Source organism: Cebidichthys violaceus, unplaced genomic scaffold (genome assembly GCF_023349555.1).
Source record: "Cebidichthys violaceus isolate CVI_PGR_0920_01 unplaced genomic scaffold, fCebVio1.0.p SCAF_6, whole genome shotgun sequence".
In the NCBI taxonomy this organism is placed as follows: Eukaryota; Metazoa; Chordata; class Actinopteri; order Perciformes; family Stichaeidae; genus Cebidichthys; species Cebidichthys violaceus.
In genome coordinates, this window is record NW_027176816.1 from 10,241,132 (window position 1) to 10,257,588 (window position 16,457).

Here is a 16,457-nt window from a genome sequence, read left to right on the forward strand (position 1 = left end):
CGGATCTGTGTTTTTACCGTTGCATATGAAAGCGGCCGTGCTCCGGTCTCCCGGCTAATCGATAGTCCACTACATTATTCTCACATCTCGACAGTGGAGCGGTCACGCTCGAAGTCTTTTTTTGGCGTTACATTATAGTCAACGAGCGGTGACTGTACTGGGGGCTCGCGCATGCGCAGTCAGAGCCCCGGAGCCGCAGGAGATAATAGCTGGTAAGCCAAATTTCAGTTCCGAATTGATTTGAAACCACGAATTTATTTCACATTTATGTTTCCCTCTTACTGTGGCAGATCAGAACATCTTTTATCCCCATCCGTTAAAGGGGCAGGTGTAAATGTGTGTTTTGAGGCAGACCGTTTTGGCGTTTAGGGTATAATCAACCACAAATGCTTTCCGTTTTAAAATGTATTTTTGAGCTATCACGCGCCTCATTAACCTACCGAGTTGATTACTTTGAAATAAGCAGTCGCGCGGGTGTTGTGAGGAGAGAATGTTGCTCATTCATTTGAGATGCAGCTGGAATGGGTGACAGGGTTCATTTTTCACTAAATGACATTTTCGCAGGGTTTGAGACACTGCTTTTATTCTTTTTCTTCTTCTGTCTCCTGGATGTTTGCCTCCGCCATTTTAACTGAAATGTATTTTTATTTAGTGTGTGTGTGGACTTGAGCTTCTGCGTAAATATTGGTGTGTCACCATTATTGCCTTTTTATTGGAGGCAGCCTAATGGATGGCTGTTAGAAAGTCACACGGGGTCATGGCTTTTGATGGAGGAAGGCTCTGCCATCATTCTGTAAATGGCATCCTCAAAATACAATTATAAATATAATTATTGTTTAAGTTGGGGGGAAATATATCTAATAAAAAGTATTTTCTTGTAGATTTACATTTGATAAATCTTAATTCATGTTTCTCAGAGCCATTTTCGGGAAAAAAGAGAAAGAAGTGCCTATATCAGCAGAGGCTTTATAGTCATATGATCTAAACATGGTGGTGAATATGTTTTTAAATGTTGAGAAATGCACCAAAGTGGACTCAGGTCTTTACTTATCTGTAAGTGTCTGTTCTTATGAATGTGCATCGTATTCCTTTTTAATGATAACTGGTTCAAGAAAAATGAAATCAGATGGACAGAGGATCCATAACTTTTTAGTCAAGTCAGTTATATATATAAAAATAAAAGTGGGATTCACAGTCTGTCCACATACAACACCCTGAGATCACACCCATGATTCAAATTCAGAAAAGGAAAATCTCCATAAAAAACTTTGAGTGCTGTAAACCTGTTTATTCCTTTGAAAGCACTGCTTTGTACTGCCCCTCATGCTCTTTACTCTCCAGTGCTCCGGAGTAAAGGACTGGGACACCGTTATGAGTGCCAAAGTGAACGTGGAGGCTCTACCCAAAGAACCCGATCGCACCCCTATGGACCCATGCTCCTCGTCCCCTAGCGAGGCCGTCCTCATCTGTGGGAGTGACGGTGTGGCCAAGAAGGCTCGGCCCCAACCCCACACCACCACGGCTTTCCTCCTACCAGGTGAGCACGAGTCTGAGGGTCTGCAGTGTGGTCACATTTATGGAGACCTTCCTTTAACCGGGGGATACACGTTCAAGCCACTGTCTCACCGGGTGTATTGTGTAGTGATGTGGGAGACATAGAGAGCATCTATAGAATCTTCTCACGTCGGGAGACGGTCCTCTTCCACAGAGCCTGTCATGTTGCCCCGTCATGTTTCTATAGTGGCCCAGAACGTAGAAACCAAACACTGACCCTAGAGAGGGCCTTTCATGTTCTACATTGAAGACCAATGAAGGTTCTTCTACAGGCTTGGAAAGCGAGTGCAGGGGAGAATCTGCGACCTCACCGCTAGATGCCACCTAATTCTTTACACTGGTCCTTTAAAGGGGAACTCATCATCTTTACACAATGCTACTAAAGTTGTACAAAGCCTTTTGAGGCTCAAGCGGGAGCTGGGTTTCTTAAGTGATGTCACTTGAGTCAGCGTCGGTTGGGGAGGAAGACTAAAGTTTGAGAAGAAAAGAAAATTAAATCTGGGGATGCCAAGAGAGAAATGAGTGAGTTTACCAGACCTCTCTGCTCCTCATGCCTGATTGAGACTAGTGGCTCGAGGCTACATTAGCCGCTACTAGCATAACCAGGCAGGCACCAGGTTTAAGAAAGAGGACTGCCTGTAGTAAAAAAAAATATATTTTAAGTTTCCAGTATCTGCTGCTTTGATTTGGATCCTTTTTTGAAAACTATATATTTGAGTCAGAAGATGTCACATGAGTGCAATGCTAAATCTGTGGAGGATGGTGAATGCACTACAGTATTTGTCTTCGGGAGCGATTTGGGGTTCAGTATCTTGCCCAGGGACACTGCGGAGTGGAAGAGCTTATCTTCTGATTAGTGGACGACCCGCTCTTACTCCTGAGCCACAGCCAACAACAGGACTCCTTTAAATTATTGTATGTACAGTGGTGGAAGAAACATTGGTCTCTAGTAACACATATCAACATAGTACAACTTAGTTTTGTTGTACCATAAGGTAAGATATCCTTCTTAGACAAAACAGAAATCAAATAGTTACAATTAAATTTAAACATGATGTGGCAAACAAATTGTGCGCTCTTGGGTAGAGATGGAACAATATAGGATTTTTTTTGCAGATCACAATAAAAAAAACACTCACAATAAGTTGACCGGGGTGAATTTCTATTAACGGGATAATCATAAATATCCTCACATGAGTAACTTGTTGAAGCTCCCTAGGTGCTCGCTATCATGATAGTTAAGAAAATACAGGAATTATCATGTAAAGAAAAACAGACTCACAGAATGTTGCTTCTGAACCTTTATTTTACTTTATATGATACTAATAGTATCGTAGATAATATCATGAATCACAATTATTTTGGGCAGGATAATCGTGCCATGAAATTTTCCTGTCGTCCCATGCTTACTCTTGAGTGAGCTCAGGCAGGAAGTTGAATGAATTTGAATGCATCTCTCTCCTCAGCTCCTGCTGCCAGTCATCAGAAGCTGGAGGTGACTCCAGTTGTTACAATGGGAGACTCAGGTAAAGGAGGCAGGGCCAGTGAGACAGCCACACCCACGCTGACAGCACAGGTGGGCGGGGCTTGTAGCATTGTCCACGTCCTAGAGTGGAAGGAAGGGGTGGCCATCCTGCCCAGCAGCAACCTCAAGGTAAAATGAAACAGTGTCATTGCTAATTGTTTATCCACCTGGACTACGGTGTGAATTTGACACTGTGAAAATGCCATGTACCAGTCTGGCTTAAATGTAGGCAAGAGCATTGTTTCTTGTCCATCTCAACTTGCATCTGTCATATAAAAGCAAAAAAGCCAACAACAATGACAACAATTAGAGTGTTATTGTGGATTCTGATGATCCAGTCAGAGTTCACTTACTGGACGGTTGACCAGTTTTTAGTCAGAAAACTTTTAACTCACCTGTGTAATAGCAATCAAGATGCTCTCAAGACACAGATTAACATACACCTGTACATTTCAGAAAGCACTGGAACTCACTGCAGTGGTTTAGCATAAAGGAGGCTGCAGTAACAAAGACAAACTACCAGACAAACAAAACGTAACACATGTTTTCTCACATTATAAAGAGGGTGTGCTAGAATGGGAACAGGCTGGTAACATGGAAACAAACCAGGCACCATTGCATCTTTATAAATTGTTTTGAGGAGGAAAAATGGTTGAATGGACAAAAATCTCCCATCAAGACACATTTAAACAGATGAATACATTGAGGCATGTGTGTGTGTTTGTTTTTGTGTGTTGCAGTTCTGTGTGAGTGATGTAGGAACGTTGAGCACACTGATCACCCCAGGGACCACCAGCAGCATCACTGAACCAGCCGCCGGGACTTCTGGGAGATCTGCTGATGCAGAGAGCGCTCCAGCAGACAAGCCAGGTAGAGTCGTGGTTACATAAGGCTGTAACGTCAGGATCTGAACACAAAATACTGCACCTTTTCAATGCCTCACACTAAATTAGATACCTTGAAGTACTATTTGCTTTGGTTTTAGATGACCAAAGCTTTTGCATGATATGAATACAAATTCAGAGTGTATTTCCTGGTGTTGCAGGTCACGCTAGTTAACGACTGTTACTTTCTATATATGGCTGCACTGCTATTCTAAGTATTTCACAGCATGCCCCTTTCAGCGATCACTGGAGCAATAATTACATCAGCTGAAACAGAGCACTCTTGACAAGGGAAGAGAGAGCAGCTGCAGATTCATGTTAAAATATCAAACAGGCACCACTCACATGTTGAGAAAAAAATCAAAATGGTTAAAAGTAATCAATCAAGTAGTGGAAATAGTCGCAAATGATAATACACGTATTAGTGCAGTAACATCCCCCACATGAATTCAGTAAAGGAAATAAAAATCATTTGAAGACACAAGAGAACAGCGGAGTATTTAAATTAGATTTGAAATGTTAACCTGTATCATCAGTCTTCACCTGAAGCCTCTTCATAACTTCTCTTCTCTCCCACATGTCAGACGTGTCGGCTCCTGTCGGCTCTGTGAGAGGTGCAGTAGTGGAGACAGAGAGGTTGGTGCCGTTCAAACCTGAAGTCCAGGTTGGACTGAGACAACAGAGCTATGATGCCAGAGCTCAGAGGACCTACACAGAGGAGCTGCGCAGAGAGCCCATCACTGACAAGTATGTTGGTAACAGCTGCTTCCACATGCTAGAGGTGGGCGGCAACGCAACATTTTGTAATACAGGACCAGAATCGCAGATATCAATACTGAAACTTTTTATAATTAAAAGTGTCTTTTGTACTTTCATTTTGTGGTTCAACGTTAATTACGTGATCATACACATCTTGAAACACAGGACACTTTTAAAGGTAATTAACAAAATACGTGTTTTTATTATTGTAAATTGAATGTAAAAACATGACGAAAGTTTTTGGTAGAAACATGACAAAAGCAGTGAGGATTACAACATAACTTGTTCTTTTAAAAGACGCCTTGAGTCAAATGAGGTACAGCGAAACTGTAAAGTAAAGCAAAATCAATCCTGCACTGGAGAGTACAAGGTGGAAATAAATACCCTGATAATAGAAAATAAGGAAAGAGAGTACAGTCTGGTGATGTGTTTAGACTTGAGGAACACTGTATCTGTCCTCTCGGCACCTCAGGAGGATTGTCGGGGTAGAGAAGGTGCCAGCAGGCGGGAGGGTCTCTTCCCTTAACCCAGATCACCTGAAACCCATGAGGAAGAGGAAGAGGAAGGAATACCTGAGTCCCTCTGAGGAAGACTCTGACATCGAAGGCACGGTGGGACGGCATTGTTATTTACATTTAACATCCAGATAACAATATAGATGTTCTCATATCTGATGAATTCAGACAGATACATTACTGAAAGTATTTTAAGCAACGTGTTTGTTTGCTCTAATTCAGTGACTATACTTTCTTTCTGCTCTTAACTCTTGCATTTTCTATTTCATTTATTTTAGGATGACAAAATGGATGATTCTAAAGCGGATGGCAGGCACATCAGAGGAGGTTGGACTAATCTTTTATTTTTACATTTGTCTGTTATATCATCTTTCATCCTATTTTGCGCTTCTTTGCCTATTTGCCGGCTGTACAGTACATCTGTTTTTCCCTTCCTCCTTACCCCCCCGTTACATACAGATGCAGTGTCAAGTCAAGTCATAATAACATATCCTGGACAATATAATGTAATTCCATACATCATTGAACATGCATTGAATTGTGTTTTATTGTATTGTCAAATAATTATTTTGTCCAGCCCCTGTATGTTCTCAATACCTTTTAGATTGTCCTTAACTAACCTTTGATACTTTTCTTTCTTTTCTTTAAATATGTATCCCTGAAACAGGAAGTGCTTAGAGATTAACATTTTGACTCAGAATTTGTGTGTAAGATCCTTGTATACATGAATCAACTAATTATTTAATTTGTATATTTGGTGAAGCTGGAGACAGTAAGACAGAGCAGTGGACGTGGGCTCAGTATCTGGAAGAAACCAAAGCTGTTGCTGCGCCCAACAAGCTTTTCCAAGAGGTAGGTTTGAGTTTAATATTCAGACTGCAGTTTCAGGCTCAGCTACAGCCTTGTACACACAGGTTCACCCAGTGCACCCATGATTTTTTACTACTTTCATTACTACCACTGCAGCTCTTCCTATAGCACAGGGACAAATCTATCGCCCTGAGTGAAAAAATAATGCGGCATTGTCAAGGAAGGAAATAAGAAATGCAAATTTACCTGGGAGAAAGAGGATTCAGCCAAAAAGCATACATTAATATTCTCATTCTGTTACACAGCATGGGGTTGATGGTGTTTTAAAAGTGATCTAGTTTTTTAACAATCTAAAATGTTTTACAACACAAGCTTTGTCTTGTAGATACTTTCTGTTCCATCATTGGAAGTAGTATGAGAATGATAAACTTTCCATTTGCTGTCTTTGCTGTCCTGATCCAATTTCCCTCCATTCTTTGTTTTCCACTTCATTTAGTTTAAATCTCTGTGATTTGTACTGAAATATTTGCCTTTGTATCCCATGTGTCCAGACCCAGAGAGTGCCAACAGTGAAGAGCGGCTTTAAGCAGGGGATGAAGCTGGAAGGGATCGACCCGCAGCATCCGTCCATGTACTTTGTTCTCACCGTGGCCGAGGTGAGCCAGACGTCCATTAACACGGTCGAAGGATCTTAATGGCCAGGCTGATTAGTTAAGATTCAAATCATCATTCACTCACAGGCTGCTTTGCATGCAGGAGGAGTTCACCCCGGTGTCGCCTTTTCCAGCCGGCTTTTGTTTATCTAACGTATCATGTCATCATCCAGGTCTGTGGTTACCGGCTGCGCCTTCATTTTGATGGCTACTCTGACTGCCACGACTTCTGGGTGAATGCCAACTCCCCTGACATCCACCCAGCAGGCTGGTGTGAGAGCACGGCACACAAACTGCACACTCCCAAAGGTGAGAGGTCAGAACCCTCTGGACATACTGAGAGACCAAAGAGCTAATAGAGTCAAAAGAGAATGAAATATCATGAACACAAAAACCCTGTCTGTCACTTGTGCTTGATCTTAACTTTCACTGGATAAATCTTCAGGAATAGTTTGACATTTTGGGAAATACACTCATTCTCATGTTTCAGCCTGTTTCCTTTATGCTAAGCTCCCTGCAATAAAGCGAAGTAGCATATTTCCCAAAAAAACTAACTATTCCTTTAAATCAGGGGTGTGAAACATGCGGCCCGCGGGCCGGATCAGGCCTGCCACGACATTTTATGTGGCCTACGAATCCGCGAGCAAAAAAATAATAATTAAAAGTTAGACTTGATAATAAAAATATCCCCATAGTCGAAATTATGAGAAAGAAAGTCGAAGTTATGAGATAGAAGGTCAAAATTATGAGATAGAAAGTCAAAATCATGAGATACTTAAACACAACAGTCATAGAAGCAGCTCTTCATAGGTTACTCTACATTTGACATAGAAATGGATTGTGAGTACAATGAAGACTACTTTAAACGTGGGTTTACAACAGATGAAATACTTCACATGGGATTGTGCAGACGCACCCTTGAAAGGATTTTAAGCATTGAACAAAGTTATTGTAATAACTTGTGTTTGATATTTGTCTTTGCTATTTTCTTTAAAAGTTTGATCTTTGATAGAGTAATGTGGGTTTCTTAACCCTAAATTAAAAGGATTTAACTCATAATAACAGAAATGTGCTTAAATATATTTTTACATTTATATAACTGCATGTACAATATTTTTACACTTCAATAAACAATAATCAAATGCAGAGACCAGTGACGTGCAGTGAGGTTCGTGGCTGGTGAGGCACTGACACTACATAAGTCAAATTTACAAATATATGAACCCAATAGAGTAGCTTAAATCACCATTCAATTGGCAGCTTGTGCATTGACTACTGGTTGTTTTTCATATTTCATATCAGCATTATTTACACACACATAGGTAAGGTACATATTTGATTCCACCGGGAGCGTTTCAGAAGCAGAGCGCTCGCAAAAGACAAAAGACACGCGCTCAACACAGTTTGTGAGGGATTCACAATCTGAGATGAGGCACAGCTCGTCGCTGCCTCACCTCACGTGTCTCCTCTCTGTTTGAACAGGACATGCGCTAATTCAGCGATTTTGATTGTAAAAATGCTTGAAATGATTGGAATCATACAGAAGTTACATTTATAGCACAGATCAGTAGAGAAATATTATTTATTTTATTTTAGCATTATTTGTTTTTTACTTTTCATGATGTCAGGGGAGGCTCTGCCTCACCTGCCTCCCCTGACCGCACATCCCTGGCAGAGACAGTTATTTACCAATATGTTAGGAGTAGTTACATTTACACAGTCTTACATTTACAACCGGCCCTTTGAGGGCAACCGTAATGCTGATGTGGGCCAGAGTGAAAATTAGTTTGACACCTCTGCTTTAAATGATGGGATGTTTTACCAAATATGAATCATGTTAATCTTCTCTCTGTATCTCTGTTTTTCCTGCAGGCTGTAAAGAGGAGGAGTTTACCTGGACCAACTACCTGAGAATGACGAAAGCACAAGTGGCGTCCAAAGAACTCTTTGCCAGTCCTGGGAGGGTAACTGCCACTATATAATATACGGTAGTTGTATTATCTACAAGCACGAATGGATGAGGTGAATGATTTGGGGTTGGGGAAACTCCAACTCCAACGAGCAGCAGTTGTAATAAAACTCTTTTAAACAATTTGCAGCTTCTATCTGTTTCAGAAAACATTTTCACTTCACAAGACCAAAAGTGCCAATATTTGTCAGTGTCTGATATTTGTTTTAGTAATAATATTTAACGCCAGGACATCAAAAGCTTTATGCTTGTTTGGGTCGATGTTGACTTGCTTCTGCAAGCTAATGTTTAAGCTAATGTTCAAGCTTCAATATATCAAACTGTTTCAGTTTTTTAATGATTGGTGAATTCATGAACAGATTTAGAAACAGTCACACAGTACAATTGTCACACCATTTATCAGCTAGCCCACAGCTCTGTCTGTCTCTACTTTCTTATGTGCACTTGCCAGGTCATTTCTAATATTTCTGCTTTCTGTTTAGATCGATGTGAAGTGCAGTTTTGAGATAGGAATGAAGCTGGAAGCCGTCGACCGTATGAACCCCTCCCTCATCTGTGTAGCAACAGTCACTGACGTGGTGGACGACCGCTTCCTGGTTCATTTTGACAACTGGGATGATACATATGACTACTGGTGAGCCTCAAAAACATTGGAGATGTATGGGCTTTGGAAAAGGACTGAAGAAAAAATTTAGAAGAAATATTTCACTGTGCAGCTGTGGAGAAACTTAGGCCTGTTATATTTTATGAAATTGCTAAAGAAGCAATGCAGATTGAACTGCTGGACATTTGTCAAACTATGCAGGTGTGATTCCAGCAGTCCGTACATTCACCCTATTGGTTGGTGCCAGGAGAGGAACCTCCCCCTAACACCACCCCAAGGTGAAAAGTGTGTTCAATGTTAATCATTGATTTAATCATGTTCATAGTCATAGCATGGCATCGCTGCCCACTTAGTCCTCTTTTTTTCTTTCCTTTTTGAAATATACTTTTAGAGTATTGACTTTAACATAATCCTGAAGAAAATAAGTTGAATATGCAGCGGTGGAGTTTTTAGGTTTGTATTCACTGACTGATTTTTGTTGGATGTATGTTCTGCTGCACCAGATTACCCAGATCAGGCCCGGTTCTCCTGGTCTCACTACTTGGAGGAGACCGGTTCCAAGGCGGTGGCCACTGACGCCTTTAAAGTGGTGAGAACAAAGAATAAATGTTCTTTTTTATAACAAAATTATAATTATACCCCCTCAACAATCCTGTCCCTGCTCACAAAAACAAAATTATAAATAGATAAAATAAAGAAATAATATTAAATAGTAATATTTACTACTACTATTTAATTAAAAAATGTAAATAACATGGCGAAATAAGGGGGCAAACTTTAAGCATCGCCTGCACCCACAAGATCAGTCCAAGATGTACCCACACTGTTCAATCATCTCCACACATATTTCCCTGCTTATACACACACACACACTTAATGTGCCTACATGCATATACATCCCCCGGAGCAGTCCACAGTTATATTCCTCCAGTCATACTTCCAACACTATTCCAATGGGATGGATTGTATTGTTTCAAAGTGAGAGAGTGCCAGTGATTGTAGTTATAATTTTTTTATATATATATATAAAAAAGGTTATATTTTCCAATTTTCAGAAATGTCATTAAGTCCAGGAGGTGTTTGCAGGGGGGGGGGGGGGGGGGGGGGGGGGGGGCGCTTTTTCCATTAAAGGAGAATTTGACGATGGGCAATCAAAGAGGCAGAAGAGATTACATTACTTTAAGTAAAGTTCTTTACTTAGTTCAGGCAGGGTCAAAACCGGGAGGTCCGTCAAGCGAATCCAATAAGGGGCAGGCAAAATCCAAGGTCGAATAACAGACAGACAGGGTCGGAACAGACTGATCAGGATCGATATCTAAGGTATGCTGGAGAGCTTGGCAATAGCACACAAGACAATCTGGCAGGGAACAAGTGCAAGTGAGGGGACCTAAATAGTGAGGGCTAATGAGGGAATGGGCTGCAAGGTGAGATGGGGTGTGGAGGACCAGGTGAGGTAAAATAAACTGACAATATCAGAGTAATTCAAAATAATGAGAGGCATGGTTTGTTACAGTCCTGGTCAAATCAATTACTTACAGTATATCACAAATCTCATTACAGCTGACGGATCTTTTAAGATCCGTCCTAAGTACATTAGGCACAGTTCAGGTGTTTGTACTGTGTAACAGATGATAATGCATATGTACTGATTGCAAAAAAACACATTGAGATGCGGACCATGAACCGCAATGTCTCGGGTTCGAATCCGGTCAACTTTGTTGCATGTCGTTTCCCTCCCCTCATTTCCTGTCATTGTTCTACTGTAAAATCTCTAATAAAAGGCATAAAATACCCCAAGTTAAATAGTAGAACGGATGTTTGGCACAAGTAAAGCCAATGCTTTATGGGAAGTCCATTCAACATGTTTGGTTGTTTAGTTGAACATACAAGTTACTGTGTTTTTCAATCATCCTCTGCTCTGTCTCCAGCGTGCGGCCCACAGCTTCCAGCCTCAGATGAAACTGGAGGCTGTGGACAAGAGAAGTCCTGGTCTGATCAGAGTGGCTACAGTGGAGGAAGTCGAGACTCATCGCATTAAGGTAATGCTCTGTTTGTGTGTTGTCAGCTTGTATTTTATGAACATTTAAGTACTAAATGTCTCAGGTTAAGAAGGTCATGATTATGTATGTGTGTGATTTTGTTTTAAATGTTTCTCAAACTCCCTCAGGTCCATTACAGCTTTAACCAAGTGTACTTGTGAGTTGTGGCCTTTGGCTAATGGTTTTGATGTCCCCACTGGAATAAGAGCTTACATGTACTAATACTGTAATGTACATCTTTCTAACCAACCCTGGACCCATTATGCAGGTTGAGCTGTGTGCATTTTGAGTGTGTGTGTGTGTGTGTGTGTGTGTGTGTGTGTGTGTATATGCATGTTCAGTATTATATATTTCCTCCTTCAGGTCCATTACGACGGCTGGAGTCATGTCTATGATGAGTGGATGGACTCGGATCATCCCGACATCCACCCAGCAGGCTGGTGTGAGGCGACCAGTCACCCACTCAAAGTTCCCCCACGGGATGCCAAAACACATCAGCCACATGGTAGCAACCAGCACTTCAGTCAAAACTGGAAGTAGATTTTCTTCAAAGTTCAAATCAAAGTTATTATTGATACCTAGCATTTAATCTTAGCAACAGTAATTGTTTGACTAAGCTTGTTTTAGCCCCTGTAAGGCCCCAGAGTGTCATGTAAAGGAAAAGTACACTGGCAAATGAAAAAAAGGGAATTTTAAATGCTAATTAAAATGAGAACCCCTCTTTAATTTTTTATTAAAGTACTACTATTCAAAAAAATCCTCTTAAGTATTTATGCACCTGTTTCATTGTTTTCACAATGAATACACCAATTTGTTTCCCATTTAAAACTAACCTGACGTTGATTTATAAATTCTGCCACTCATTTTTTTCTTATGTTCTTTTTTTGGCTGGATTGATTTTAATTTTTTTAAATTTTCATTCATTAATCCCTCTATTTCTTGCAAGTTTCTTGCAGCTATTTTCCATATACGTATGTTGCGGTGTTGTTATCAATGTGTTTCTGTAAAAGGGACCTTTTCATGAAAGACATTTTGACTTGTCACAATTGAAAAGCACAGGTGTAAACAATACAATTAACGATGGCTGAATTTAATTTAGCTGCTTCAGTTTCAGAGTCCTGATATTGTGCATGCTTCAATATAACAGTGTCATCTTTAATGTTATTAGTAACACCTGTGGTTTTCCTACTATCAGGAATCAAAACGTTGTTGTTGGTATTTACACCACTTGTTAGCTATAGGCATAATCTCCCAATAATATGTATGAGGGTTCATGTCTGTATTTGAATGGATGTAGGTGTGAGGGAGCCTCCTGCCACAGGCCAGTCCACCTACCCCTCCTCGCTTCCCTGTAAACCCATCAGCCACCCCAGATCCAACAAGTACAGCTTCCACAACAGGTCAGCTGAACTCAACTCTATCATCATTTCATGGAGACTTTATTCCCCAGGTCAATCATTCAAGATACACATCAATACCTGACATGAAAGCAGTTTAGTCATGGGTCTTCTTACAATGCACTACGGGGATGTCTTTGAAACAGGAAGTGTCCAACGCCTGGTTGTGATGGTTCAGGCCATGTGACCGGCCGCTTCACTGCCCATCACTGCATATCCGGCTGCCCACTGGCTGAGCGTAACCAAGGCAGGCTGAAGGCCGAGCTGTCAGACTCAGAGTGCAAGAGGACCCTCTTCTTCGGCCAGAGGACCAAGAAGACACATTTCCGTGGCAGGTGTGTGTGTGTTGGCCTACATGTGCATGCATGCTTGCCTTTGTCTCACATTGATCTTTTCCTATATTTTCAGGATTGGCCGTCCTCCCAAATACAGGAAGAACCAGCAGAGAGACTACCAGAGTGAGTTTTCTAAATGCATGATACATATCTTTCTCTGATGAGAGCATTTAACTCTGCAGGTTCAGGGGTGTCTGTCTGTCAACCCTATTTTAAGGAGCTTATGGACATCAGTGGAAATCTTTCAAGTCAGCTGCAGGTGTGAATGTTGCATGAGGCTCACATCTGTCCTTATGTGCAACACAGTCTGCTCTGCAGTCAACTCATTTTTCACATAAAAATGGTTAGATTGGAAGTTTGTAACATTAAGAGGGATTTGTTGGCAGAAATTAAATATAATATTATTCACAACTATGTTTTCAATTAGAGTATAATCATCTGAAACTTTGTTACCTTAGAATGAGGCGTTTGTATCCACACACGAAGCAGGTTCTCTTCACAATCTCCGGCATGTTTCACCGCCATGTTTGTAGAGTAGCCCAGAACGGACAAACCAAACAGAGACCCTAGAGAGAGCCTTTCCCATCTTTAAGTTACCTGAAGGCCACTGTAGTTCTCCGACACACCTGGAATGGGAGGGGTGAGCAGAGAACTAGATGCCACTCAATCATATAAACCGCTCCTTTAATGATGGTACCATTTAATGATGGCACCATAAAAGATGTGTCAAAATGTCTGCCGTGAAAACAACACGTTGGCAGTTTCAATCTGTAATGTTTGTCCATGTGATCATAAATCAACACATCTTTGTGTGTGTGTTCGTCCTCAGATATGTCCTCAGAGGGCGTGTATCCGTCACTGTTCATGTCAGCTCTGAGCAGCCAGTCAGACAGGACTCTGTCTCTGTGCTGGGAGCAGCACTGTAAGCTGCTGCCCGGCGTTCAGGGCATTCACGCCAGCCAGGTGGCAGCATGGAGCGTTGAAGAGGTATGCGAACCTTATAACTTACCTTCATATTCATTTATTCTCTCTCTCTGTCTGGTTTGATTATTTGAAATTGGTTGTGTTCCTACTTTAGGTCTTTGTGTTTGTCCAGAATCTAATCGGCTGTGAAGAACAGGCTCGTCTCTTCAAAGAAGAGGTGAGACCACCAAGTGTATGTGAATGAAATATGAGGTTAATGCACATTTGCTATACACATTTTCAAATGTGAACAGTCCTTTGCGGTATTTACTGTCATGTTACACTGCACAAGTTAAAACTATAAAAACAACAGTCTGTTAAGGGGATAGTTTGTAATTTTTGAAGGGGGGTAGTATGCGGTAAATAACTTTAAGTGGACATAGTATTTAAGATATTTTCACCGTTTGCAGACAAAAATCATCTTTAGAAAACTATACAAAGTATTGTATCAGAAATGACCATTGAGTCAAGTGAACACCTCTGATCATCTATTTTATTATAAAGGTGTTTCTGTTTTAATTTGATGTACCCATGACAGACAAAACTAATTATTTCTTGACCTGTCATATCCAGTTGCATCACCACTGTTGTGTCTGCATCTCCCCAGATGATTGACGGGGAGGCCTTCCTGCTGCTGACCCAGACCGACATTGTGAAGATCATGAGCATCAAGCTAGGCCCCGCCCTCAAGATCTCCAACGCCATTCTCATGTTCAAGAGCACAGACGAGGTACTCAAGTGATCCCGCCCTCACCTGACCTGTGGCGTCGGGCCGTCGATCATCATGTGCCAAATTCATTCTGTTGCAGGGAAAAGACCCTGACCCCTTTTTTTCATGTGTTTGGTGTCCTGTACCCATCAGACTGTACCCATCAGAGAGGGGGTGGGGGTGGGGGTGGGGTGGGGGGGTGTATGGAAGAGAAAGGGAAATAAGGAAATACAGATATTTTGGGGGACTAATGTCTTAAAGGCGATGGACAAATTGGTGTGGAGGTGGATAGAAGGAGGGTGATGAATGTGAGGTGGAACATCAGGAGTTTTTACAGTTTAATAGTTTTACCGCCCAAACCTCAGTGTTTCACATCTGTTTCGATCTTCCTATGGTTTGCCTAGTAATTTCCAACCGCCTGTTTTTAATGCTGAGTTTTAATTTGTGCATTAGAAGCCTGAGTGGGAATAGTAGAATTCAAAACAAAAATCACATTTAGCAAAAAATTTCCTACACTTAACTGAGGTTTTGGGGGGGAAATGTGGCCAAAATGAGGAGTTAAATGCAGTAGACAAGGCTGGTCAGTGAGGCTACAAGCCTCACGTTTTGTGCAATAAAAAAGTTGAGACAGAAGTAATATATTTGGTAACCCTTAAAGTTATAGCTCCTTTATGTTATCAGACTGTTCTGTAATACAGTAAGATGAAAATTAAATACATTTGCTGTGTTCAGACTGTTGGGAAAAGATTTCTATTTGTGACAGATGAGCAAGTTGAAACAGCGAGAAAGCCTTTGCTCAGTTTCATGCTCATCCTGAAGTATTAAGTACTTTGTTTTTAAATTCTCCACATTGTGCTTTCTTACTGCACCATTAATGTGAGAACTCGTGTGATGCAGGAGCTGTAATTTAAAATGTTTCCCTCTTATATGGAATCTGAGTCAGAGAACAGAAACAACACAGTGTTTTTATATCTTTATGCAAAGATCTGAAATATTTTTTTTGCAATTCTTGATGAAAAGGACACTTTTAGCACAACTGTGAAACCCAAAGGGATTTTTACACAATGATGTTGCCACACTTGGTCACTAGAGAGTGCAAAAATTCATGTTTGGCTTTATAAACTTGGATTTGGTAGCAAGTCAATGGAGCTCTCTACAGTTTACATGTGATGGGAACAACATTCAAAGTGTGTTCTGCGAAATGTTTACATTATATGTCAGAATTGGTTAAAAAAAACACTGTACGGATTTGATATTGTGAGATGAAAGTTGTTTTACAGGAGTATTTTAAGGGCTCTTGGAATCTTACTTCTTTGTGTGTCTCTCTGGTGGGATTTGTGTGTGTGTGTGTGTGTGTGTGTGTGTGTGTGTGTGTGTGTGTGCGCGTGCGCGCGCGCAAGTATGTTTGTGTGTGTGTGTGTGTGTGTAAGAGAGCGTGCATGTGTGCGTGTCAAGATAATCTTGGGTCACAAATGTCATTCAATCCATATGAATTAATAAACATCCAAAGCTGTCTTGTCTGATTAAAGCTGCTGCCTCTTTTCTTTTTTGAAGGGATCACACACTGCATTTCCTGTGCTTGTGCAGCTGTGTTGTGTGTGTGTGGTGCTATTGACTATAAACTTACTTTGCTTACATCACATTCCCTTATTGACCATCCATATTCTCGTCAACAGTTGGCTGTGGTGGTGACAACTCCTTTCACGCCCCTCCTGCTTATCTTCTTGTACTGCTGCAGAGG

At 41.1% G+C, this 16,457-nt stretch overlaps 1 protein-coding gene across 5 annotated transcripts; it reads left to right on the forward strand.

The window, feature by feature from the left end:
• The first annotated feature begins 160 nt into the window (after positions 1-160).
• On the forward strand, positions 161-14,879 carry l3mbtl1 (L3MBTL histone methyl-lysine binding protein 1). Of its 5 annotated transcripts, XM_068733663.1 has the most exons (22): positions 161-212; positions 1,342-1,537; positions 3,021-3,208; positions 3,820-3,949; positions 4,548-4,710; positions 5,195-5,333; positions 5,516-5,564; positions 6,001-6,089; positions 6,599-6,703; positions 6,874-7,009; positions 8,573-8,664; positions 9,152-9,303; positions 9,475-9,551; positions 9,777-9,862; positions 11,202-11,312; positions 11,676-11,844; positions 12,610-12,712; positions 12,856-13,044; positions 13,118-13,167; positions 13,874-14,031; positions 14,123-14,185; positions 14,615-14,879. In XM_068733663.1, exons 2-22 carry the CDS (start codon positions 1,372-1,374, stop codon positions 14,747-14,749), a joined length of 2,550 nt encoding a protein of 849 aa, XP_068589764.1. In that variant the 5' UTR covers positions 161-212; positions 1,342-1,371; the 3' UTR covers positions 14,750-14,879. The 5 variants fall into 5 exon arrangements, with proteins under 5 accessions (XP_068589764.1, XP_068589765.1, XP_068589761.1 ...); XM_068733660.1 differs by lacking the exon at positions 161-212 and having other exon boundaries at positions 1,109-1,537; XM_068733661.1 differs by lacking the exon at positions 161-212 and having other exon boundaries at positions 1,109-1,537; positions 13,142-13,167.
• Positions 14,880-16,457: the final 1,578 nt, after the last annotated feature.